At 47.2% G+C, this 26,989-nt stretch overlaps 1 protein-coding gene across 11 annotated transcripts in view; it reads left to right on the top strand.

Annotated features, from left to right (window-relative positions):
* Window positions 1-26,989, top strand: part of ADGRB1 (adhesion G protein-coupled receptor B1) — a 289,281-nt gene that overhangs the window by 123,062 nt on the left and 139,230 nt on the right. For 9 of the 11 annotated variants that reach the window (XM_076329010.1, XM_076329003.1, XM_076329000.1 and 6 more), the window contains exons 3-9: window positions 476-634; window positions 9,022-9,129; window positions 14,916-15,080; window positions 16,597-16,761; window positions 20,207-20,371; window positions 22,727-22,891; window positions 26,745-26,846. In XM_076329010.1, the coding sequence (XP_076185125.1) occupies window positions 476-634; window positions 9,022-9,129; window positions 14,916-15,080; window positions 16,597-16,761; window positions 20,207-20,371; window positions 22,727-22,891; window positions 26,745-26,846 (1,029 nt within the window). The remainder of the gene's footprint in view (window positions 1-475; window positions 635-9,021; window positions 9,130-14,915; window positions 15,081-16,596; window positions 16,762-20,206; window positions 20,372-22,726; window positions 22,892-26,744; window positions 26,847-26,989) is intronic. The other 2 variants (XM_076329006.1, XM_076329005.1) reach the window with 2 other exon arrangements.

Below are 26,989 nucleotides of genomic sequence, written 5' to 3'. Positions count from 1 at the left end.
CTGCACATAGGCACATGTGTTTGCATGGGGGAAGAGGGAGAAGAGACAACCTCACCGATGCTGGATGTGTATCTTGAAGTGTTTTTTGCAGGTGCCTTCTGGGGTTAGGAGCCAACAGGCCACAAAATGGGCAGAGAGTCTTCTCAGAGGAGGGGACCTCTTTGCCACAGCAAGCACAGGAAGAGCTGGACTAGTTAGAGAAACGGGGCAGGGTTTCCAGGAAGGCAAAGTCCTTGTTTACAGATAGGGAATAGTTGAAGAGACGTCAATGAAAAGGCAATGCTTCTCCCTTCCCCTCCTATCCCTTGACTTTCTGGGCTACCCTGTGGTGTCTAGTCCTAACACATTCAAAGACATCCCAGTTTTGGGGCTTGGCAGTGGGTACGTTGTAGGGTCTGCCAGGCCAGTGTTGCCTCGGCTTCCTGGGTGCTGGGCTCTCACCGAAGCTGACGGGGCTTTTCTGGATTTTGCCCAGGTGGTTGGAACCCGTGGTCGGCTTGGGGCGACTGCACCAAAGACTGCGGGGGAGGCCTGCAGACCCGTATGCGCACCTGCAAGCCCCTTCCCAACGAAGGTCTTGTCTGCGAGGGAGTCCTGGAGGAAGGACGGCTGTGCAATAGGAAGGCATGCAATAGTAAGTGGAGGCATGTTCCCTTGCACGTGCGTGAGCGGGTCGCTCGTCCCAGGAGGAGGTTGGCCTCATTGCCATAAATAATGAAGGATGCTCTAGAGGCATGGCGAAACTGCCAAAGGGCCATGTCAGAACGGCAAGCCCAGGGGAGCATGCGACTTTGGCTGTGCATGGCCCTGCCCTTCCCTGACTGTCTCGCGGTCACGCATGCACACGCACACGTGCTGACACACGTCTTCCAACACATACGCCTGCAGATCCAGACCTTTACCCCAAAGAATAGGGGTTAATCTATAGGAATCTATAAGCAGGTTTACATCAGGTATTCATATGCTGGTGATAAATCTGCCACCCATGGCAAAATATACACCCTTGAAGGCATTTCTTTTACAGTTGGGGCCTTTCTCCCAAATAAATAAAGCATGCAGCTAAGAGAGATGCTAATCTTGCTTCTTTTTGGCTTAGTTCATCTTCCCAGTCAAGAGCAGTGTTGCTGTCCCTTTCTTTTACAACATGAAGCCCACAGTGCTAAGATGTGGAGAAAGATCTGGCCATTAGACAGAAAAAACACGGGGCCTGAGCAAGGCAAAGTCTTTGGCAGATGGTCCACTCTCCTCCTGTAATGCAGCTTGTTTCCAGGTCCTCTTCTCTAGAAAACAGGAGACAGATTGTCAACGCCTGTCAGCAGTCAGATGTTGATGGGCTGAGCTGGTGAACCTCCAGCACTTTCATCCCCAGTTCTTTTGCATTAGCTGAGTTGAGAGGGGGATGAAGGGGAAAAAACAACAGCAGAAGAAGCTCAGCCCAGCAAATGCAAGTAAATGGCTGATTATAATTATTCCCTTCTTTTTATTTCAAATTCATAGTAGAGAATGTTTGAATAACTTCTCCGACTAGTCAAATAACTAGGGAAAGTTCAACTGCCTTCAAAGGCAGGGAAATATCTCCTGATAAAAGGGAAGTTCAAATAGAGGGACGTAAATATATTCCTCTAATAAGGGCTAAAATGATTTCATGCATTTTTTACCCCTTCCATAAATTTAAATCATGTTGCAATTAGGCTTTTTTTTTCTTTTTTCTTTCTTTTTTTTTTAATGAAACCTTCTAGTATATTGAATTTCATCTCCTTAACTCACAGTTGCTAATTTCCCTCTGAGGTTCACCCACACTAGGGATATTTAATCCACGTCCCCCATGCTTGCTGGTGACTTTGTAGTTGTAACGCAGCTGTGGCTTGGGGCAGTGAGGGTAAGAGTACAAGGACCTGGAAGCTGGACCTGAAAGGAGGTCCAGCTGTGGGACTTGAGTGTTCCTGAATGGAGCTAGAGGAAGGGCCATTCTTGTCTTGGTGGACAATGCTGTGAAGGAGAAGAAGGTGGAGATGGCATTGTGGGTGGGTAGATGGGCCTCTGCAGGTGTGGCCATTCTTTGAACGTGGGGGCACATAGGACAACAGGCAAAAAAACTCCTTAGAGTGCCCCACCTGTGTTGGACAAACAAGGTGGGGACCCAGCTCCCCAGACATCCATCCCCATCCCCAACCATCTTCAAAGCCCTCCATGGGACCTCTTTGATTCCTCCACATACCTCTTGAACTGCGTGTGGGGGGTGTGTGGACTGGACACTGTTTTCCAGGTCCGGCCTCACCAGCACTGAGCAAGGGGCATAACATCTTCCCTTGATCTGCCCCAGGGGCAACACTTTGCTCTTCTTCATGATAGAGCTCCTGAGGTTGCTGTGGCAAGGAGGGATGAAGTTCCATGGTGGGCAATCATGGAACTTGGAAGTCTGGGTTGGGTTTCCAGCTCCTGTCATTGCGTGGAGCACAGCAGTGAAGGATGAATCGCTGTTTACCCACTATTTACTCACTCGTCTTTTCCAGAACAAAACAGTCAGCAAAGCTGATCCTAAGTGCAGAAAAACCCGATTGTACCCCGAGGGGCTATGGTTCAATAAATGATTTCACTTGTCTTCCTGTCCTCTTTCCATTACATACCCAGTCAAATCCTGCTCCAAATTGCAGTGTGGTTAGTTCAGCTGAGCTTATTTGGGAAGAAAGGATGTTGAGCTAAGTGGAAGGCCCTAGTTTGGAACTAGAGTCCACCCCCGCAGTGGGGCAGCACAAATTGATTTACCCCTTTGAAATAAATACATTAATTCTGATTAATTTTCCCAAGGACCTCTTTGCAGACAAACTGCTGAGCCCTGTTCTGATGCTTTCACGCTGGCAAGCTGGAAAGCATTTGAGGGAAGATGTGAACAATTAATCTTTCAAGAAGACTTGCCCATGCACATCTTGAGGTCTGTGTCCTACCTCAAGATAAACCTGTATCTCTTCATATCTACCAAAGCTGTGCATTTGGCTCTGAACTTGCTCCTCAGTGAATCTGTCCCTTGTTGCCTTTGCAGCCATGCCCAAGAGAGGTGCCCTTTTGACCCAGGAAGGGCTTTTAATTTTTTTGCACATATTCTTTCCTTCTCTTTACTGTGATCTGTACCAAAACCTGAGAGGATTTAAAAGTAGATAGAAATCCTGTTTTAAATGTGTCACTGCTACTCTCATATTGACTTTTGCTCATAGATTTGTTAGGGATGAGTAGGAAGTTCATTCTTCCACTTGAACTGTTATTTTCCTAAGTGTTCATTATACGTTGCAGTTAAATAGATTCTAATTCATTTTTTTAAATTAAAAAAAAAAAAAAGAAGAAAAAAAGAACTGAACAGAACAACATCTTCATCCTGAATTGTGCAGCATTTCAGTAGCTTGTAACAATACCTGACTAGCTCTCCAGGTATTGTGGAATAGCTGACACCTTAATTTTCTAGTAGAAAACAAACAGGAAAAAATACTCTTTTCCTTGATCAAAGGGCCATCTATAATCCTGATAAAACAGCAAAACAAAACAGGGATGAGCGCTCTGATATTTTTCTCTTTGCTGTGGGGGTAAATTGAAACTCGTCCAAGGAAACTAGTACCACCACTGAAAAGTAAAATCAGTTGCTGGCCAAGCAAGTTAGGTTAGAATAACACAGAAATCACCACCACATTCAACACAACAGTAAACCCATCTCTTTTCTTTAGCTTCTCCTTCCTTGCTTCAGCCAAAGTGGCTTATAAGCTGATGGGTGATTAACAAGAGTGTTTTAGCTGTTTATTTGGATCTCCAGCAGCAGGGAGAGGTCTTAGTCTGACACCACATCTGGGGCAGGCTCTCGGTGAGACCGACTTTGGGTGCTGCCACTCAGCTCCCTGGAGCTGTTGAGATGAACTTTTGCGGAGGATCTGTGAGGGTTTCATTGGTTGTTGCATTTTGCTTGGCCATGGCAAATGCACTAGAGGGATCTAACCTTTCTTGTCACACAGCTCCCCCCCCAGGGTGGACCTTCTCCAGGTCCTGCCACCCTTCCTCTTCCAGAGCTGTCCCAGCAGGTCTCAGTATGCAGCAGTGGGAATGGTGCTTCTCAGCCTTTCCAAGAGTTGTGACTTCTGGCAGCTTGGTCACTGAAATATAGGTATAGCCACGTCGTTCTCAGAGCTGAGTCTGAACACGTTGTCTGGAGGCCATAGTGTTGTTTGAAATCACTGCACAGGGATGGCTGAATGACTCCACAGGTGCCACTTGTATGTGGTCTTTATGTTTTTCCATTTGCTTGGGCCACCATCTCTGCTGTTTCATGTAATGGAGTATCTTGCTTGATGATCTTCATCTGACTAAGTTGCCCCAGGGATACATACCCAAGCCCAACGGCAAGTGAGCCAGATAAGTTATCTCCATGGGCAAAACCCAAAGCTGTAAAACACTGCAGAAAAACTGTAACGAAGGCTCATCCCAAACCAGAAAGGAAACTTCGTCTGGTAACAGCAGCTTGGCTTAGGCAGAGCCTTTTTTCATGGCAGCTGTTCAGCTCAAGAGACATAATCTGAAGGACAACATTCAGTGTTTGTTGTAATTCTGATTTTTCCTTGCTAGAGGCAAAGGACCCAGTGATATCCTCCTCTCTGGCACAGACAGGGGAGATTTCCTCCATCTGTTGGATTTGGCCAGGAGCTGCTGTTTTATAGAGGGAAGAAAAAAAGCCAACCTGAGTGTGGTGGCAAGTGCTTGCAGAGGAGCTTTCCAGGTCCACCCCCTTTGGATGGACGGGGACACCCGCTGTGCGCCGGTGGCCCCTCTTGGCTGCGCGGTGCTAAAAGCTGTGGTTGCTCACAACCTGGCATGCAGAGGGTCCTTGCAAGGGAGGCTGGACGGGCAGCGTGGCAGGACAACATCCAAACCAGAGGGGGGATGTCATGGGCCTGACCCTGGCGCTGGAATTCAGCAGTGCCAGAGAAATGCAAGAACAATCAGAGACGTTAGCGGCCTGCATTTATTCCTGGGGAATGAAAATTGGCAGAGGAGCCAGCTGAAATCCTGCCATCCCATCTGGCAGAGGCAACGCAAAACCATCTCTGACATTTATGAATATGCAGATTGGGCAGATACGTGTCCCCTTGGCTGGGAAAGGGGTGGCCGCATCCTGCCATCAGGTGCAGAAGTGTGACACCGGTGCAGTCCCATCGATCCATGCTGGATTTCCAGCATCAAGCCGGTTCAGGATCAGCTGTGTAACTGTTGGTGATGTGAAGAAACACGTTCCGCATGACATTCAAAAGACTGAGTCTCAGTCTCATTCTCTGCCGCCCCTGATTTTCATTAAAAACAGCCTTTTTGCTGCAACCACCAAGCTGAAATATCCTGAGAGCATCTTCATTCCCCCCGGCCAGGCTAGAATTCATTGCAAGCTGGAAGAGCACCTTACCCTATAGGTCCCTGCTGCTGCTTGCAGAGACTTCACCCAGTCCCCCTTCTAATGGTGGTTCGGACATTTTGTATCTGGGAGTCACGCATCTCACCCAGCGACATTTTCACAAGTCTCAGATGTTCAAAGTGAAATGATTTGGGCTATTTCCTTAGCTGGTGCAATTGCCATATATCCAGTGGCCTCCAAAACGACCCTCTTCTACGTCCGCTGAGATCTTGCTTTTTAGGGGTTGTTAGTGATTCTGCCCTTCTCAGTTTTACTCCTTTAGCAGCTGCTAGATGCCCCAGAAACTCCATAGCCAATACCTCCTTCAGTTTTACTGCACTGAGATACATTTACCCCATTTCAATGGGGTTTTTTAATCATCCCTTTCCATTCTTTGCTCTGGTCCATCCTTTCATTCCCAACACCTCAGCTTGCCTGAATAATTTTCATGGTCCTGCTGTTTTCTTTGCCTCTCCTGTTTGGGGGACGAGTATAGAGGGAAGAGCTGCACAGCTTTGGTCAGACATGCTTGGATGTTAAAACCTTGGTCCACAACACTGCAAAGTCTCTGCATTCAATTTTGTTTCCCCTGGTTGTGTTGCAAGATGCTGTCTGACACATTACATGTTCTCATTAGAAGTGTTGGTCACCTGCTTCCTCTTCCCACTACTGCCAGCATTGCAAGTCATCCTCCTCATCCACTTTTGAGCTATGTTCTTCCAAAATCTCAAGTGCTTGCTTTCGCTTTCAATTGAAACATCTCTGTGTTCCCTCCAAGGGCATTATTTCTCTAGCCCTCATGTTAGCTTCTCCAAGGTGCTGGGTATTTCAACAATGTGCCATCCTCACAGCATTTACACAGCTGGGATATAAATCAAGTCTAGGTCTTCCTTTGACCCTGGCATTCCTCTCCACTGACCCCGTTGTGGGAAGCGGGCTGCTGAAATCCAACCAGTTCCCCACCGCCTTTATTTTGTGGCCTCCACCCCATAAAGTTCAGGTGCATAAAACCCACAGCAAAGCATCACTTGCACCGACTTTGCCTTGTGCATAAGGCACCCGGCTTCTCCCTGCTTTGTTCAGAACCACGGTGTTTTTTTGCATATATTCAAGCATCCAGGTTAAATCTAAGCCATGCTCCCTGTTAAATGCAGACAGACCTGCTTCTCTTCAACACCTTTCCCAAAGGAGAGGCAGCCTGCCTGCTGCAGCGGAGCGACCCCAGCATGGGTCTGGAGGCAGTCTTTGCTGGGGGAGGCTTGGGGCAAGCTGGAAGGGTCACGCATTCGGCCACTAGACCTGATTGCCTTTAATTAGGATAAGCAATAACAGCGCAGGCTTGTCATATCCGCCAGGGAGCAAAGGAAATCATGCAGCTCCTTCGAGACTAGGATCAGACATCAGGAGATATCAGCAACATGGGGCCCAAATAACTGGTGAGAGGAGGTCCAGGGTGCCAGGGTTTCATTTAAAACTTTTATTTTGCTCTTTTATCTTTCCTTCCTTCTGTCCTGCCTCCTATCTCTCTGTCCATCCACCCATCCATGCTCACTGGCTGCTTCTGGGATATTCAGTCCCAGGCTTTCCTTGTCACCTTCCTTGCTCTGGGCAGCTGACAAAGCCATCCAGGCTCCACATCTACCCCTTGTGGCCCAGCCCCCGTTTCTCCTCCCAGCCTAAACAAGTCTCTGGGAAGCCTATGGGATTTACTGCAGATGGAGATTTTGTGTGTTCTTGTGGTTTGTATGCCTTCATGAAGACGACTTCAATCAGAGCAGATGAAAGTGCATGGGTATAGCCAGCAATGGGTGGTGGCAAAGGAACAGGGTTTGTGATGTGTCTCAAATATGGGACTAATTTAACTTGTCTCCTAAGCAAACTCAAGACACTGGATATTGGAAAGCTCGTTAGAGGTTGGCATTTTTTTTCAATTGAATCTCACACAGGAAAGTCCTGTGACTTTGTAGCTATTAAAAACATGGGATTTGGGCCCTTTCTATTCCTGTAAAGAGGCAGACAAAAACAAGGTGTATGCAAATATCAGGATGTTTGTAGTCCTGATGTCTGGCTACCGGTGCCTTTTCCTTTGATGATGGCAGGTGGGTGACTGCCCCATCCCATCCCCTCCAGCCAGCAGCCTGCAACCAGTCAGTGCTGGGAAGGTTTGGAGGAGTCGGAGTGACCAATTCCTAGGTTCCTTAAGTCCTGCTTTTGGGCAACAGTAATGAGAAATAATATAATTTCACAAACTAGATGGGCCTCTTCCATGCACCAAGCTGCTGAATATAAAGTCTGGCTCCTGGCAAGGACTCTCTGAATCATTCCTCTCCCTCCTCTGCTTTCCCTTTTTGGATGGCAATAAAGACTCCTGCCACCACACTGAAGCTTCATTAACCTTTATTAATTTTCTCAGGGTTCTGAGATCAAATTTGTCACCATTTCATCTCTTGGCAGTTAGTACTTCTTGAAAAGATGCCTGACTGTTTTACCTCCTTGGGGAAAAAGATCCTCTGTCTGGTACTTGCTGTTTGGAAACAAATTGGTTGCCAGATCACAGATTACTCGGGCTCAGCTCTGCTCTCTGCTATTCTGCATGACTCCGGTGGAGTCAGATGAGCTCTCCTGATTTACAGCAGGCAGTACTGGTGGGCGGGATTTGGTTGCAATTGCTTGGTTGTTTTCTCTGTTTACTAGGGAGGGCATGTGTCAGGGTTGCAACATGCCCAATACCATGAAGAATGGAAATTTTAGTTTCCCCTTTAGCAAATTCAGAGCTGATCCACGTGAGATGCAAATGCAAAGCTGGCAGAAGTGTGGGTTTGGAAGGAACAGGGGTGCTAGCTGTCAGTCAGGAGTTAAATGCCTTTGCTTTACAGTGGATGCATTATTTACCTTCTGATCTCAAAACCATGGTCTTCAGTGGGAGATTTGCAGTTAGGGCACTAGGGTCAGGAGCTTTGCTCTTTCACCTGAGTTGGAAAGGTGCCCAGCCATAGCTCTGTCGGTACATAAGTCACTTTGTTAATACCAGACCTTCATCTCTCCTTGTTGCTGGTGGTAGGGTAGAGTTTGTGAAGGAGACATCCTTTTGAGTTATCCCTTTCCTTTTCACCTGCCCTCACCTGCCTGCTCCACTCAGCATTTTCTGGTTACTCTACAGAGCATTGCTAAGTTGATGTTGGTTGCAAGGCAGTTTTCCACCAAAAAATACTGCCAGTCATTGCCATAGATCTCGAAACACTGCTAGGGATGGTGGAATTCATTGTCAGCGCATCTGAAAAAACTAAACCCTCCACAAGTACAGACACCCTAGAAAATCATTGCAATTGATTAAAGACAAGACATAAGGGATCATATTCTGCATGGTCCCAAGTCTCACTGAGAAACAAGGGGTTTAACTACCAACCAGTCTGAGTCTTGAAGGCTGGCTTGGTGCTAAAGCCTCGGGGATTGCTGGTGGCCAGGGGTGCTGGGGTTGGAAAGCAGGTGGTCGTGTCAACCGAATGTTGCAGGTCGCTGTTGTTTATACGTGTAACCTTTGTAGTGAAAGATCTTGCAGAGTGAACCAAGGTGTATTTACATGACCCATTACCTTGCCATAGCCAATGGACGCTATAATTCCAGAAGCCAATCGCTGAGGTCCACAGATAACAGAAAGCGAGAGGACACTGACGAACTGCAGCACTACGGGTACCCTGCACCTCAAATAGGTAAGCTCTGACCTACCACAACAGCCTCTGGAGCTGGCACACTGCCTGGTCATTGCGCTTCCCAGCTGGGCTGGGCTGACTGCATTGACTCGCTTTGTTGTTTCAATGACCCAGCTAACCAACTCTTTTCCCCCCAGGTTAGTGTGGGCTTACCCAACAAGTCACACACTGAGCAAATGGCCATCACTCGGTTTGTTCCCATCCCATTACCCTGCAGGGTTTTGTGTTCTTGCTATTAGCCAGAGAAGGCAAAAAGGGTTAGACTCAAAGCCCTAACAAGACCATGCATCTCGCAGACCGCTTCTCATCACCCTGCCTATTTCTTTGTCTGAACTATCTAAACGGTCATGGTTCATTAAGCCAAAGCTGACCTTACTGTGATACAGCCTCTTTGCTGATGTCTATGCCATGCCTTCCCATTGACCGTAGGAGGATGTGTGCAGGGCATGATGGGGGGAGAGCAGGACTGCTTTCCTCTGTCACCGGGTCTTTAGTACTGTGCAAGGACTTGTATCTGGTAGGTTCTGCAGCAGGACCTTCCACCCTCCTGCAATAGGAGGGGAATCATATGTAATAATATCAGAGAGTGTGATCTGGGAAGATGGGAATGAATTGGACCTAGATCTATGCCAGGTCCAATCTGGAGAGGTTTTGAGCTCTCCCTTCACAGCTGCCTTTTGTGGCAGGAGCTCAACACATCATGGGTCTTGGGCAAAGCAAGGCGTGCTGACCCTGACTACATGTTAAAATCACTGCTCAGTGACCTTGAAAACTGTTTGTGCTCTGGAAAGGCTTCAGACAGGTAATTTGAAGAGCTAGAGCTGTGAAATAGATTATAAGGGAGAGCGGATCATATTCTGGTGTAAATTAGCTGTGCTCCATCCAACCCAGCAGGACTTTGCCAGCATGCAGCAGTGAACAGCATCAGGAAGCTGAGTAGTGTGGAGGCTCTGGGGGTGATCGGGCGATGGCTGGGGTTGTGACTTTCAACACAAGGCAGAAGACAGTCTGAATTTCCTTGCTACCCTGCACTGAATCTGCTCCCTCCAGTGGGAGCAGCTCCGCTGCCTGCAGGATCACTGGCAGCTGGCAAAAGGCTGCAGGAGAGGGAGGGTGTTTGCACCGCTATAACCTGATGAAGCTGAGCTCAATCTCAGTCACATGTGTCCAAATGGGGGGGAAGAGAAGGCACTCCTGTGATGTCCCCTGTTGTTCCTGCTCTGCCTGGTCCCAGGTGCTTCCCCAGCACTTTGTTCCAGCCTGTAGCTCAGCCATCATGTTTATAACTTGGCATTTCTTCCTGCCGTGCAGCTGGATACTGCATCTGGGCTCAGTGATATCTCTATTAACTCCCTGCCGTCGGAGCCCCTGCTGTAGCATGGCTGACTAGGGCTGTGGTATCCCTGAGTGCAGCATGGGCTGGGAGATGTGCATTGTCCTGCTGCAAGCTTGCCACATTCCTGCCACTGTCCCAGGAGCGGCAACTGCAGCTAAGTTGTTCAAAGAAATCAGGATGGAGGAGATGTCAAGACCAGGCAGAGGGTACAGTCCAGGAAGGGATTTAGAGGGAGTCTTTAGCTGGGGATGCCAAAGCAAAGCCCACGTCTTCCCTAGCAATTAACACAGTTTGTAGGGGATAAGCCATTTCACATCCACTCCCTGGAAAAATATGAAATACAAAAAATAGCTGATGTCAGCCATAAGGACTAGGGATGAGGGGATGGTCCTGCCCAGTTGAAGACTAGTGTTTTCTCCTGCCAGCTGTGGTGTCCAGGTCCTGTTGGCCCATAGGATCTGGCACAGTTGTGCTCTCAGCTGCGGTGCTGCTGGCTGCCCACATGTCTCTCCCAGCACTAGCACAAGAGTGAGATCCAGTCCAGGAGGTCCTGGCTCAGCCCACAGACTGCTTCCAGGAGGTCTTTGCCAGCATCAGGATGTGAGCAAAGAAGCAGCTTTCACATGGCGAGATGTCAGATTGACAGCCGCCACTGAAAAAAAAAGGGATCCTGGCGGAGGGATGACAGCGATGTACCGCTCCATTAGTGCCGAGGGAAGAAGTGTCACGGAGAAACTGCAGGCATTGATGGGGACCCCACAGCCAACTGAGCTCTCTGTAAGGCCAGCTCAGTTACTCTCAGGGCTGGCCAGGAGCTGGAAGTGATCCTGGATTGCAGTGCTACGTCCCCATGGAGTGATGCCCCGTGTGTCTCCTTCTGCAGCACCTGCTGGGCCCTCTCCAGCTGCAGGAGAGGTGCTGCAGCTGGCTCTGTGGGAGCAGCAAGCACTGCAAAGGGCCATCTTTCCACCTGAAGTGGGGTCCTCACCCTTGCGAACTCCTTTGGGACACTTCTGTTAATCCCCAAGCTAGCCCAGAGCATCACAGGACTAATCAAAGATCAGTCCTGTAGAGACATCTGTCTAAAGGCACCAGTCATGACGGAGGGCAGTGCATGGCCCCTTGTCCTCTGGGGGGGTGAAGACCAATTTGGCATCTCTGGCAGGTCTAATTATAAGACAGTACTGAGCTGTACTAGAGGGCTTTCAAACCCAATGAGCACGGTAGACTTCTTGCCCTTATATCAAAAAACAGAGCCAGGATCCACTTCTGGGATAAATAATTGGAAGATATTGCATCCAGTAATTTGTATTTGCTGCAGTCTGACCCACAGGGGTGCAGAAATTCTTCTCATCCATAGTTTTGGCGATGGGCAATATTCTGCTTCTGTTGGATGGTGAAGGATAGAGCTTGTCCTGATGCCTGAGAGCGTCTCAGAACTGGGTCTCGCATGGTTTGAAAATCAGTTGAATTTCTGCAAGGTTTGAGACTAGACTGGACATAGTGTCCCAGTAGACTGAGATAAATTGCTTAGTTCAAAACGACACCAAACCCAAAGGAGTAACCAGCACTTGGAAAATAAACTATATTATGGATTTAAAAGCCAGAGATTGGTGCAGTGTGAGAAATGATAGTTGAGGAGATCTGTCTCTAATCATAGATGTTTCTACTGTGAAAGGGCAAAGGCCAAAAAATAATAAAGAAGGGGAAAGAGGCAGAAGAGGTGGAATTTGGTTCAAAGATGCCATTTGTTCATCTAGTGACACAGTAACCCTCGTCTGGACATGGAGCTTGCAAAACCACAGCCAAGCCTGAGTGAGGAGGTGGTGGGATGGCAATCTCCAAGCCATGAGTTGCTGATGGAGGAGGCCACTGCATCTCTACAGGATTCCTCTGATCCACCTCTGGCCTCTCAGAAAGACTTTTGGGCACAGACTGGCAGCATTTAACTACCAAAAAATGCCAGATCCCTGCTACTGAGGGACTTGGTGCTGCTGGGTGCAGTATTGGGGAGGTTGCTCAAGGTCGACAGAGGGGGTTCTCTGAACAACGCAAAGGCATCGCCTGTCGGTGCAGCATCTAAGCAGGCTAGGTAGCAGGAATGGTTGGGATTTGTGGGCCAAAGAGGCATCTCCTGAAATCTGGGCCACTCTGGATGGCAAATGCTGAAATGATGGCACCAAAAAGGTAATGTGATAGTGGTGAACTCAGAGTATCACAGGACTGTCTGTCTGACAGAACCAGTTGACTTCTGTATTGGAAAGGCAGCAAAATTACCATGGAAATGCAGATCTCTCTATACTAGCAGATCTAATACTTGAGAAAACGGATACGGGAGCCATGTTTTCTTGAAGCCCGAAGGCCTCAAAACACACACTGTCTCCTACACATCCCAGAGAAAGACCAATGGTCCATAACATTTATTTAACTGGAACCATCTGGGTAGATTAATGAAACAAAACGCAAAAGCAAGGGGAAACAGTATTGAACAACTTTGGCTTAATGAACAAAAGCAGTTATGTCTCATGATAATCATTGCAAAGCCATAGACGAGGTGGAGAAAGACTAATCCTTACCTCCACCTCTTTCTGACTCAGCCAGTAAACGAAGGAGTGAAAGCCTGTCCACTTTGCATCAAGAACAGGTCTTCCTCTACACTTTTCCCCTTCAACAGGCCTGCACGTATTGGTTCACCAGCCTCCAATTAGTGGGCATACTTTGAAGTACCAACTGCCTGAATGACTGGAGACATTCAAAGTAGATGTGCTGAAAAGCATGACACACAACGAATAACACAGATAACTACCAAAAATCCCAATGAGCAGATTGATGAGAGCCGTAAACACTTGAAATCCCGCATAAAATTTCATTACATGCAGAAAACTCCCCTTAAGACACTAGTAAATAAATATACCACCTTGAGGAAGAAGTAAAACATCCACAACTTTAGGTCAGCTGAGGTAGTATAGGGCAGTTTCGTGGTCTCCAACCCTTACAGTCCCCATCACAGTTCCTGTACTGACACTGACTTTCATGCAGCTGGTTTATAACCCACACTGCCCTACAAGCAGGCTGCGATCTCAAGCTGTAGCAGCCCACTGTTAGAGTCTCTTTCATGCTCCATGTTGCAGCTGGTCAATCCAATACAGCATCTACTGTCCAGTTTTCTTTGGGAATGGCGTGGTGGTGCGAGAAAACACATCCAAGTGCTGGGTGCAGCTTAGGCTGTGCCTTGTTGAATGACCCCTGAAGTCATGCTTACTGCACCCAGTGCCATGATCCTTCTTGTATCATCCATAGTCTGCTAGATGCATCTGGTTATGATGTGACATAGTGCAGTCTGATGCTCTGAAGAACTTGTTACTGGAAGGGTATGCCCCTCTATTAGGCATCCTCAAAGATGTGTTGGTGTTTATTTGTGCCATATGCCTGTGTACTATACATACCAAATGTTACGTTCTACGTTTATCATGTGTAATTATTAGTAATCCATTAAAAATCTAAAACCCCAAACAATGCAGAACTTAATTAAATGAAACAGAGTAAGCTTTTGTTTTCTTCTGGGGGAGAAAGGCATTTTCGCAAGGATAGACTAATGCCTATGAAACTAATGGAAAACTGTTCTTTCCCTGCCCATATCACACTTCTGGTGACTTATCTGGAGGCTGTGGCCTGGCTGAAACACCCCTGGCATGACCATCGGTCTGCAGGGATATTAATGACAAAGGGAATACGTCTCATTGCTTTCCACTCCCATCTCTTGTTCAATGGGATGTTTTTATTTGCCTTTCCAATACTGCCCCATCAGGTAAGCTGTTGATAGGGACTGTATGATGCCCGGGAACAGTCAGTCTTGCTCTCAAAGCAGATCTTCTCCTCAGGCGAAGGAGGTGACAAGAGAAAGCTCTGTGGGATTACTTCAGCCAATGTCCTTCTCAGGCACTGTCATCTTCTATTTTGTCTGCTCCTCCACTGCCAACCTGCATTGGTAGGGGCGGTGAGAAGGCAGGGGAAGGAGCTGAATCCTTACAACTGCTCAATTTATGGACACATTTACTATATCTGTCTAATCACTGTTACTTAATTAGTACTATCTCTGAGTAGGTGATACATATCCCAGCTCACACAGTTCTGCAGTGGCTACACCACCTCGTTATCCATGGTGGAGCCTGCCCTGCCCAGTGCCCTGATGCTTCCACAGTGTCCTTCCCTTTTTTTTGTGTGTGTGTTATAGCTCTACGCAGTACCCCCAAAAAACCTTTTAGCCTATTGTCAACCCTCACATTTTCTCACCAATCCCCTTGCACCCTTCTTGTCACACCACATGTGGGACACATTGCACAGCTTCACAGATCACCAGCAACTGGTGAAGTGCAACTTGGAAAACACTGCCCCGGAGATCCAGGGACCAAGGATGCCACATCCTCACCTTCTGCTCCAACCCAAACAGGTGACCCTGCGGCGGAGGAGTGGTCCCCGTGGAGCGTGTGTTCAACCACCTGCGGGGAGGGCTGGCAGACCAGGACGAGGTTCTGCGTGTCGTCTTCCTACAGCACTCAGTGCAGTGGCCCTCTCCGGGAGCAGAGACAGTGCAACAACTCTGCCGTGTGCCCAGGTGGGCTGAGCGCTCCACATGTGCGTGGGCAGGAGGGGAAGGGAGATGCACAGAGATTGACTGCCTGTGATATCTCCACTGTGATATCTACTTGGAGGGAGATGGTTTTTATTTCCTCTTCCTTCCCTTTTTACCCTAAAGCCTCATACAGAGACCCTTGCTAGACCAAGCACCATTAGATGGGCACTTGTTTTGCACGGTATGGACAGTTCGATGCTATCTAAAGGCAATGAACACAGCACATCTGAAAAACATGTGCCCTTTGGGGTGTTTTCAAGCATGGGGCAGACTGGGAAAGAGAAGCACCAGATGATACTTTCAGTTGCTCAGATGCCAACACTGGGAATACCATTGCAAAATCAACATGAAAAACTCAGGCTGCTGGTATGTTTATGAATTGAGCTAGTCATCATCTGTTTTCATACTCCTTCTTCCATAATTTTGACGAAAAAGTACAGTCTGGGGAGCCTGGACATTATTTTGAAGAATTATGCTATTAAACCAGGTGTGTTATTCACGACTCCCAGCCAGCAATATCATTGTTCAGAACCAATCTGGCAATGGTGAAACCACCAAGCTGTTTTCCCGTGCTCTATCCTTCATTTTCTCCTCTAGTTATCTCTTATCATGCAAGATGCCTGGTGACAATTGCAAAACGTTAGGTTTGAACACCCTTTCCTGATACTGGTGGATCAGTCACTGTTAGCAACCGATGAAGGACTGGAAAAGTACCCGTATTATTTTTTTTTTTCTGAAGCATTATTGATTTTGCGTTAGCTTCTCCGGTAAAGCTGGAAGGGATAAAGTCCCTGAAGAGAGACCAGCACATTCTTGTAACATTTGGCCTCTAGAGATTATAGTGACTAACCTTCCGTAAATAACCTGGCCAGATTAGTTTAGATTAGATTGGAGAAGATTAGATTAATATAGATTAGAAAGCTTTAGATGTCTAATTCCAGGAGTTACCAGTGATGGCCTGAGCACTATTGGAGCATGTTGCCCATCCCATTTTGTTCTTCCAAGTCTCCCTAGCTTTGCCCCTGTGGTGTCACTGACGTATGATAGTAATTAGTAGCCAGACTACAGCTTTTCTGAGAGCTTGAAAATCCTGTAGCCTTTGACGATTCAATGAGAAAACGTGTTGAAGGAGGGAAATAAGGGTAAGAAGTGACAAAATGGTGGTGGGTGGTGGGTGGTGGGTTTTTTGTTCCTCTCTAGCTAATTGCATCTTTTGCTCAAAAAATGCCCCTTTCTCTTGGCTCAAAAACCTGCAAAATTAGGGTCAATTAAAAGTGCATTGTGATTTATTTCAAATAGACTGGAAAGTAACAGACACCTGGTGTCGATACCAAAGCATAAAAAATTATGCGATGTTCCTCTTGCACATTTTGGCCTTCCCACACTCACTTCTCACATGCTGCTCATTCTGGGTGGGAAGATGCTGCACTCTGTGGGCTCACTCACTTCTCCAGACCTCCTTTGGAAAGGAAACTTACTTTTTCTGTTGTGATTGCAGTGCACGGCACCTGGGATGAGTGGTCTCCATGGAGCTTGTGCTCTTCCACCTGTGGGAGAGGGTACAGGGATCGGACCCGCACATGCAAGCCCCCGCAATTTGGCGGGAACCCCTGCGAGGGCCCGGAGAAGCAAACAAAGTTCTGCAACATTGCACTTTGCCCAGGTAAGGCAGTTAGAGATTCAAAGCCTTCCCTCCAGCAGGTCTCCCCACCTCCGAAGATGCCCACACATGGCTCATCGAGTGGGTCTGTAGCTGCCTCAGCTGAATCAGCACACAGTCTGCACTGTTCCAAAGAGGATCCTCTATAAGGAAAGGACACATTGGAGGAGCAACCTAGAGGTGCTTTCTAGGGTTATTCAGCTAGGCATTGTCTTAGGTTCAGATTTGCTCTGTGTAATAACTTTCAGAGGACATATTATACGGGATGGATCTGGACTGGCTCAGCTATAACTACTATTTCCAAGACCATCTTAAGCTTCTCACCTGGTATCTCCAGTGAATGGTTTGAAGTTATTTCACCTGACGGGGCTTGTTGTTGCGCTGGAATTAATTAATAGTTTTATTTGCTAGCGATATACATGCATTAATTCACTATATATGCAAGTTTTCTCTGTACCTGATCCTGCTTTGGGTGGTGAGATGGACTAAGAGACTCCTGAGAGCCTTCCATGCCATATTTTAATACTTTTAAGTACCTTTTCCTTACCCCTAGATTTCACTTCCAAATGCCTTTCCCTGAGTTTTGCTTTGAAACAGCAGAAAGAAACCTCAAGATGTAATGGCTTTTAACACTGGAAATCCACTTGCGCTCCTGTGGCTTCCTTCCCCAAACCAGACAGGCCCTGGATTTACCACAGAGTCCCCATTAATTTAACTCAGGGTGTGCTGGTGAACATGATCTGAACACGAGGGAGCTCCCCAACACTCCCCCTCTCTCCCAGGGTAATGTCAACTGACATTTTTCCAGTTTAATGAGAGTCATTATGAGATATTATGTCCCCGGAGGTGGAGGGGGATTGTGGGAGAGATGAGAACTTTGTGAAAACATTTGTCAGAAGCTTCCTGGCATTTCCCACCCAGTTTTGACCCCAAGTAACTATCCTTGGATTTCTGGCTGCGGTCCAGAAGACTCTACTCGGAATAAGAACATCCCAGACACCAAATCGGCTCTGTCATAAAAAGACAAATTGAAGAAGTCAGACCTGGCATTGCTTGGGCAATAAAGCATATCCTGAGTTAACATCGATCCATAATTAATTTAAATACAAATAAATACGTGGATACACTGCAGCAAATGAAACAGTGGTGGAAAAGACAAGCAGCCCAACTGCAAGACTTCATCTCTAATTAACGCCACAAAGGCAATCAGTGGCTTTGCTGTGCCAAATGAGTGCAGCGTTGGGGGACTCACTGAAGCACAACAATGGGCACTGCTCAGCGCTTGACACACCAGGCAGTCATATCGCTTATTACTGCCCCGCTCTGAGGATTTATTACTACAACTGATAAAAATGCTCTGCTGCAGGGACAAGAGAGCTTTTGTTCCTCCGGAGCCGTAGATATCACGGGCTGAGACCCAAGTCCTTCGGAGAGAGAGGGGGAAGACAATGCCAGCCTCTGCATAGACTACACCAGCCAGATTCCAATGAACATTTTTGATAGACTCACACTGAGGTGTGACAATGGCACTGAGCGGTCTTTGCTGCAGCTGTGATGGAGAGCCCTCAGCATCTTGCCCAAGAGACACCTTTACATCAGCGCACACGGCTGGAGGTGCAACATGGCCATCTCTGTTTCTCCATTTTTTTAAACATCTTTGAAATTACAGTCTATGACTAAATAATCTCTGATCTCAAAGGAAATTACCTGTTCCCTATCCCATACTGAATGAGCAATTTACGGATGGGGGGCTCTTTTATTTTCCCACCTCCAAATGCTTGCACTTGTGGTAAGGTGCCAATCACCACTGCCACAGCAGCAGGTAGGGCTTTGGTAAATGCAACTTTTTTGGTAAATGCAACTGTTTTGGTAAATGCAACATTTACTTTGGTAAATGCAATCTTACTTTTCCAATATAGGGGAATGCTAATGAGGGGCAGGCACCGTCAGTTCATGGAGACTAGCAGCACTTCCTTCAGTCAGAAAAAGCCACGCTAATTTATACCTGGTAGGATCTACTTTGTGGGGATTTGGATCATTTCCAGAAAGGAATCACCTGTCAGTCGCCACTTCTTGCATTTCCCCTCCTTGGGATTGATAGGCACTGACATGATGCCTTGAATTTATGCACGATGAAAACATCAAGCTTGGATTGCTAAAAACAAGCACCTTTTGGAAGTACCTTTATGCCTGCCTGATTTTTCACACCTTCTGAGCTCACGTGACCCCCTCTGAGTTAACAGTTGCTCATTTGAATGTTTTTGACATTTTTTTACGTGCTTGCAAACAAAATGCTGCTCAACTGCAAGGGGGATTATTCAGGGCTGTTCGAATCCTTGCAGATTACACAGGGGACCGGGTTGCATATATTTTTCTTGAACGGATAAACAAAGCCAAAGAAAATGAGCTGCAATCTACAGCAACGTGATTTGAGCCAGAATTCAGACTTTTCAGGGATTCAGGTTGTTTTTCTGAGTGAGAGCTAGCAGCTAGTGAGAGCTAAACAGAGCATGATGACTGCTGCTAATGAGAAAAAAGTGCTCCAGGAATAGCAGATTGGGTGATGGATCTGTTGATCAGGGACCAATTAAGGTGTAACTGCCACACTTGGGAATGCCTTATACTGTACCACGCTAATAAGATGTATTCATGTTTCTCTCCAACCCCGTCCCTATCATAACCTCTCTTGTCCCTCCCTCTTCTATTTAATTATCAAAGACACTGCTGTGTAGAGACATATCAAGCCTGTCAGTATTAATTCAGCCATGAGAGGAGTACATTGACCACACATGCGCACTCTGCTTGTGGTCTCCTGTTGGACCACACCTTTGCTCCGAGCATTTCCCAGCTAGCAGCGTGAATTCCTGTGAATAACGCTGTGATTCGAGTTTCTGCATGCGCTTTAATGAAAAACAGCATTTGGGTGCTTGAGAAAGTTCCCTTCCTGCAGACTCGTGCATTGCTTTGGTGAAAAATGGGTTGCCTTAAAAAGTGCCGATTGCCCAAAATGGAAAATGTTATGGTAATGTATTGATTCCTTCAAAATTTTCAGTGAAAACATGATCCATGCTCTCTATTTTGATGTTATGTTGTGATCGGCAATATTACTAGTTGTGACTTTTATGTTGGAATGTGTAATATCCATAATTTCAATTTTTATGGTGTTATGTAGAGTATGGACATAAAAATTGAAATGTTATGCCACTTGCATTCTGCTGGGCCATAACATACCAGTTGGAGGTTGCAGAGCGTCCCAACAAATTGCCATTGCCAAAGTTGTCTGAACCTTTTCCTGATGGCCCTTGTCCACTCTCACACTCCATGACCCCCGTCTGTCATCCCCTGCTTCGGTCTCTTGTAGGCACAGGCCGGAGACTCTTGCACATGCCTCCTTCCAGTGGGAGCGATTTTCACATTCAGTTTTGTTATCTCTCTTTGGGCCACTCAGTGGACGGCAACTGGAACGAGTGGTCGAGCTGGAGCTCCTGCTCTGCCTCCTGCTCCAACGGCACCCAGCAGCGGACAAGGGAGTGCAATGGACCCTCCTACGGGGGAGCCGAATGCCAGGGACACTGGGTGGAGACCAGGGACTGCTTCCTACGCCAATGTCCAGGTCAGTGACCAATGACTTTTTCTTTTTCTTGCGTCATCCTTCTCTGCAGTCCCAGGCAGACTTTTGTGAAATCCCCTCCTATTTTCTTTGGGGAAGAACTGCGTATTTTTCATCAGTAATGCAGTGATAAGGAGGTTGCGGGTCATACCAACGGGTCATGCAAGCCAAAATCCATAGGTGGCAGATGCTCCAGGAGACCTCAGAGAGGTAAGTGATTACCCACAGGGAACGTGTCTTTCTAAGCTTAGATATCAGTTTTCAGCATGTGTTTAAAAAAAACAAACAAAATATCAATTAAACCCCTTCCATGCCTCCACAATGCTTCAACTTTCCTCCTCTTTTTTTTTTTTTGTTCCTCTTCTCGTACCCATTCACCACTCCTAGTTATAGTTGAAGCAAACAGGGAAGCAACCACTATTGTATCACAGCTTTGAACCTTATCTGTGACAAGGTCTGGCACAATGAAGCCTTGATTCATGCCTATCGAAGACTTGTCACTTACTTTATTCATCTAGCTGTTTCTTAAAATAATAATAACAGCAGCAATAATAATAATAATAGTAATAATCCCTGCTGCCCCAGTTGTTGTAGCCAGTACCTCACATTCAGAATAATCACTTTGTCTTCACACCAGGGACCAGGGCTTCCAGGACAGCCATTTCATGCAGGAGAAGCAAAGAAAATTGAAGCAGATAGCAGAGTACACCAGAGGGCTGCATTTCTCAGGCTGATACCAGCACTATAGAGTTGTAGGTGCAGTTTCCTCCTTTCTGTGCAGAAGTCTTGGGGGAGGCCATTGCAAAGGGACTAATTGGGTCAGCCGGTGCGGAAAATATTCCGACCTGGAAACAAAGCCTGAACATCTAGAAGCCTTCAAGATTGATCAGCAACCAATTTTTCTTACCATGCTTCTCTTGGCCCTTTCCCTGGCTCTCCCTGGGTGCTCCATCCCTGTTAGACCGTAGGACTGAGGAGGAGTGAATCCCTGGGATGGAGAGGGTCTTTCTCCCCTTTCCGAGAGAACAGGGACGGCCAGAAACAACTCAGCTCTTTGAGGCACTTCTCATACCTTGCTCAGGTGAGCAAGTATTGTCGTTCACTACACAAGCATAGAAGCCAGTAGCCCTTCAGCCTGCTATACCTGTTTCCTCAGGGAATCCCTATGCTCCCTGGTAGCATTACTGTCTGCAGCAGAGCATAAGCAGTGTTTAACACAGGTATAGGACTTCCCCACATGGTCTCTAGTAGGTTTTGGTGTTTGGGTATCTCACTCCTTCTTTGCAACTTACGGACATCTTCAAAGACAAAATGGGCTTTACCCTTTTTTAGACAACCTTGTCCCACTGATTTCAGAGTTAGTCATCAAAGCAATGTTGGTCATGGCTTCCACTGCATGCGGTGTCACCAAAGAAAGCATCAGAGGTTGGTGTTGTCCCTTTTCTATGATAACTTTCTTCTACTTCTTGGAGAAGAGGAGGATCCCCCACCCTCCCAAAAGGAGTTATTCAACCCAAGATGACGTGTTAACTCTTAATTAAAACCCTAATAGGAATCAGGAGATTTAGGTCTTTGCTCTAGTTCTGTCACCGAGTTGTTGTTTCTCATCTGTGATGCAGCAGAGGAGAATGTTTCCCTACCTTGCAGGCTGGTTGTGAGGGCTAATTAACATTTTTATAGTGCTTTGATAAATACCATTATTGATGTAAAAGAAGTAGCATTTTGATAAATGCCATTGTTAACGTAAAAGGAGCAACATTTCCACTGAATCTGTAAAGATTCAGAAGATACAATGGAATGAGACAACGTCCCAAACCTCTTTCCAAGGCACATGAAACAACAGTGCAATGGGAATGGCTGGAGGAAGGTTTATTTGATGTTTCTTCATGGCTTCTCGCCCAAGGGCTCTGCTGGTCTCTCTAAATCCCTGGGCCAGACTTTCTCTGGAAAGGTCTGTTTTCACACATACATTGTACATCCCAACCAAACTCAAGCTATGGACTTTGATTGGCAGATGTGGCTGCCAGGCAGGTTGAATCTCTGCCCACCTGAAGAGTGTTCATGAGCACAGCCCCAAATCTGAGCCCAAGGAAAGAGATAGGGCTATTTTTGCAGGGGGTGAGGATACTGAGGAGAAACACAACACCACCCTACAATTATTAAAGGGCTGCTGCAATGGGAAAGAGCACACACTGATTTCAGATTCAGATAAAGATTCGAGGCAGGAGACCTCCCTTCCCACCGAGCCGTGCTCTACTCACCCTGTGTTCCACTGCTCACCTTGGGACCTTGCCTTCTTCTGTTGCAGATTATGTTTGGGATGTGACGGGCCGTTTCTCTCCTCTTTTTTGTCTCTAGTGGATGGGAAGTGGCAGGCCTGGGGAGTGTGGGGCAGCTGCACCACCACGTGTGGAGGTGGGACTCAGAGACGTGACCGTGTGTGCTACGGACCCTTCTTCGGTGGAGAGACTTGCCAGGGCCCCAAGGAAGAGTATAAGCAGTGCAATGACAGAAAGTGTCCTGGTATGTACCCCAGACCCTTCACGCTTTCCTTTGCATGGGGAGGACAGGGATTTTGGAAAGAGCGTCGTGTGTCAGAGAGCTGAATGCAACAAGGAGTTGTGATCCAGTTGGACCCTGCCCATAACTCAGGCACAAGATACGTCAAGGGCTTGATTTAATTCTTGCCAAAGCCAGTGTAACCATGGAGATTTCAGTGAATGTTTGGTAAGTCCCACCAGTCTAGCCTTCATGTTTTTCATCTTTGCATTGCCATAGAGCCATAAGAGGAAAAGACACACTCTTTGATAGCAAAAATTGATATCAGATTCTTGAGTCCATAACGTAGTTGAGTATTGAGGATGCTGCAGTGGTTTCCCACCCTTCACCTAGCCTCCGGGAGACCTGCACACCACTTAATTTTTAAAAAAGACAGATGCGTCTACATCTCTCAGAGCCTTACCCAGTCTCATCCTTCTCCAGCTACAGCCACGGCAGCAGCATCCGTTTGAGAACAAGGGTACAAAAGCCTGAATGGAGGGCAAGTGGGCTGTAGGACAGGGGAAAACCTGGGGTTTAATGTGAAAAATAAGCAGGAGCAAATACTTGCAAGTGGGAATGCTTCTGTCTGTCTCTCACACAGTATAAAGAGGCCAGAAAAAAAGGCTTGTGCACCATTTTTATTTTCTTTCTCTGTGTCAGTTGAAGCGCCTGGTGAAATTGCTGGTGGGGAATCAATGGCCTATGTGATGTTGGCAGTCAGACTGCATTGATCATAATGGGCCCTGATTTTTGACCGAAAGGGTAATTAATTATCAGAGCATCTCAGTGAGAGACAGAAGAGATTCTTATGGCATCATCCTGCTGGTCCTAGTGAAAAGGGATGTCTCCCTAAAAGACAGGCTGGAGCTCGGCACAGAGGTAACAGTTTTGGTGCAGATGTTTCTGGGGGCGGATCTGCCATGCCGAGGACAGCTAACCCTGAGAGTCCCTTGCAGACTGCTGAAGACAAAGATAAAAGCCAAAGCACTTCAGAGTGGAAGTTTCAGCCTGTTTAGCTCAAAGATAACAGAGAAAGAGGCTGTGTGCCTGAGACAGCATATTCACTCCTATCCTATCACCAGCTATCCTCTAATAAAAGACATCACCTTTCTTTACAAGCTGTGCCTCTCAATTACCAGTGGCGTGTGAGAGTCTCCTCTAACTCAGCCACAAAGCTTTCCCTCGCCACAGAAAATCTTAGCACCGGGTTGTCTAGTGGTGTCTACAGAGCGATGCAGGTTTAGTTCAGCTTCAGTGTGTGCCAGTTGGGGCCCTGGCAGAACAAGCCCAGTCTTTTCTTCTCTTTCCGCAGGGGCTGATGCTTGCACAGTGCTCAAAAGGAAAAGGCATGTCTCAGGGACTGAGCCCTGCTAGGGTTCAAAACCAGAAGGGTCTCGCTGCAGTTGTTAATTTGCAAAGGAAGGAAAAAGGTGGAGAGTCATCAGAGGCTAAAAATAAACCCGTTCCATTTGTTCTTGAGAAAGTATCAAATGCCGGCATGATTTGATTTGAACAGAAGAATTGAGCTTAATTGGGTTAGTTGTTAAAATCTCCCAGTGCAAATAGGTTACTCTGGTAAAAAGGGTTTTGTTATGAAGTGACATCAAAAGGGAAAAAAGAAGCAAAAAAAGAAGAGGATGAAATGATTCTCTCCTGGCCTGGGAATTGTTTCTGCACTCACTGGCAAGACAGCGTCAGACAATCAGTGTATTTCTGAAGAGCATCTCTGATCCACAGCATCCCTCAGCGGTCCCCAGGGAGACTGCAGGGGCGACAAGCCCAGGAAGGTTTGACAGGTCAGAGGAGGAGAAAGGGGAGGTCAGATGTGAACACACTGCCTCTGCTTTTTGATGTCCTCTGTTATTTTGTAGCCGAGGGTGCTAGAAGTTTCCCACCCCATGCCCCAAACCCTCCTTTGAACCACAGTTTGACGCGGAGAATCTGTGACCGTGGCCAAAGCACTTGTGCAGGAGGCAGGAGTTTGTATTCAACCCCCCGCTCTGCCACAGGCTCTCTGGGCGACCACATGCTGGTCACAACTGTGTGGCTTAATCTTGCTGTCCTACAGCTCCGTGCCAACAGGTTGGAAATAAAACTGCCTCTTTTCCACCTATGTTCTGCCTTATCTACAGAAGTCATAAGCTATTGGCATAGGGACTATTTCTGTACATGTGCAGAGCACAGCAGGGGTCCTGCTTGCCCTCTGGGATTTCATTACAACAGCGATTACTCAAAAGGAAATTTTAAAACAGGGGAAGGAGCATCTGTTTCCAAGCAGAGAGCGTAAGTTGTTCATTACCAGTGTCTACCGGGGAGGAATCTGTCTTTGAACTGCAGCTGGGGCTGGAGCCGCACAGTCTTGGAGCTTGACTCCGGGAGTAGTGATGGGTAGGCAGCTTGCTGGGTCTTGTATGAGTCCTTCAAAGAAGTAGGACTTGCCATGCCCATAATCTTAGGTTTGAGCCTTCTGCACAGCCAGGTTGGTGCTCTGGGTAGTTCCAGAGCAGCAGTGGGGTACGTCCATCGCTGGGTATTTGCTCCACAATGCAGGTCCTGAAATGGTCTATGTAAGCACATCCATTGCACAATCCCTTGTAGAAGGAAGCCTTTAAGGTCATCGCTGCCCCGCAGCTCCCTTGGGAGAAACATGAAAACCCAAGGCCTCCTTCTTTTTTTATGGCAGATGTACATTTTCCCTACAACCTTGGCATGTCTCTACAGGCACCACTGGACGCTGGTATGGGCAGCACATTCCCGCATGGGAAGGAAGCTCAGCAGGCAGCTGCCAGGCTCCACGGCTGGTTGGCTTTGGCTTTGCGGCTGCCTTTCCAGTTGCAGGCATGCAGTCAGCTTCTTTTTTATTGGTAGTTTTGCATACACAATAAATAAAACCTATAATAGAAAAACATTAAATAGAATTTTTTCTTCTCCCTAGTATCAGGAGTGATAGCTTTAACACCATGCTCATGGCTCCCTCCGTTTTACATGCTGCAACTAATGAGTTTCTCGGCACAAAGGTCTCCTGTGGTGAATGTTTTTTCCAGGTCCCACCAGCTCTGGGGCCAACTCAGCTCCACTCACAGACAGAAGCATCCAAAAACCTCCTTCCAAAGAGCTGTTTCTGTGATGTCTCAAAACACATTTTGCAGTCTCCTGGACACTGCAGCAGTGTTTGGAAACGAGCTGCTGATGCAAATCCAGCCTGTTGGTGCTCAGATCTTCTCCCTGTGTCCTTGCATAAGATGGCAGCAGACAGAGGGCCTGAATGAAGTCCACCCAGGGGATATGTCCATCTTGTTTTTTTCGTCTACGTGTTGTTCTTTCCTTCATTCTTACTCCAACTTATTTATGCCAAACCTCATTTTAGAGACATCCAATCCAAAACCTGTGCAGTGACCCTGAAGGATGGAAGGCGTAAAATCTGGAGCTGTGGAGTTCACCCAGAAAAGGTGGACATCAGCCCCTTAAGCAAGAAAAGAAAACTTTCTAGTAGTGTGTAGCAACAACAGCTTTCTTGCAAAGAGCTGCCACAAGGCAAGGAAGGCGTGTTAGTGGGCTTTCCCAGGTTGTTACATGCATATTAGTGAGCTAATCCTCGGGGTGGAGGGACACCCAGTTTTCAGACAGGCAGAGAAAATTCCAGAGAGGTTAAGTGGGTTTGTCAGGGGCCGTGCACCAAGCAGCTGCAGAGCTGGGAGTTCACCCCCAGGCCTCCTGGCTCACACCACACTGCTGTTCCCACCAGACTACGCTCCCCTGTTTCCTCTTTCCATTCCCTTTTCCATGTCCCTCCTGAGGAGGAGGCTTTACCAATGGAGCTTTTCGTTCCTTGCAGAGCCCCATGAAATCTGTGACGAGGAAAGTCTTGCCTCTGTGGTTTGGAAAGAGACGCCCGCTGGGGATGCTGCAGCTGTCCGGTGTCCTCGCAATGCCACTGGTAAGGATGACTGCATGCCTTGGCCGGGGAGCTGGCTCACCCTCAGGTTATCCTTCATCTTTTGCCTCCTAGATGAGGAGAACCTGGTTGTGGGAGGACAGGACAAGCAAATGGACTTCCCTCCCTTCACTCAGAGCTAAATT

The sequence above is a fragment of the Aptenodytes patagonicus genome, chromosome 2 (assembly GCF_965638725.1).
Source record: "Aptenodytes patagonicus chromosome 2, bAptPat1.pri.cur, whole genome shotgun sequence".
Classification (NCBI taxonomy): domain Eukaryota; kingdom Metazoa; phylum Chordata; class Aves; order Sphenisciformes; family Spheniscidae; genus Aptenodytes; species Aptenodytes patagonicus.
This window is presented reverse-complemented; position numbering and strand designations above follow the sequence as displayed.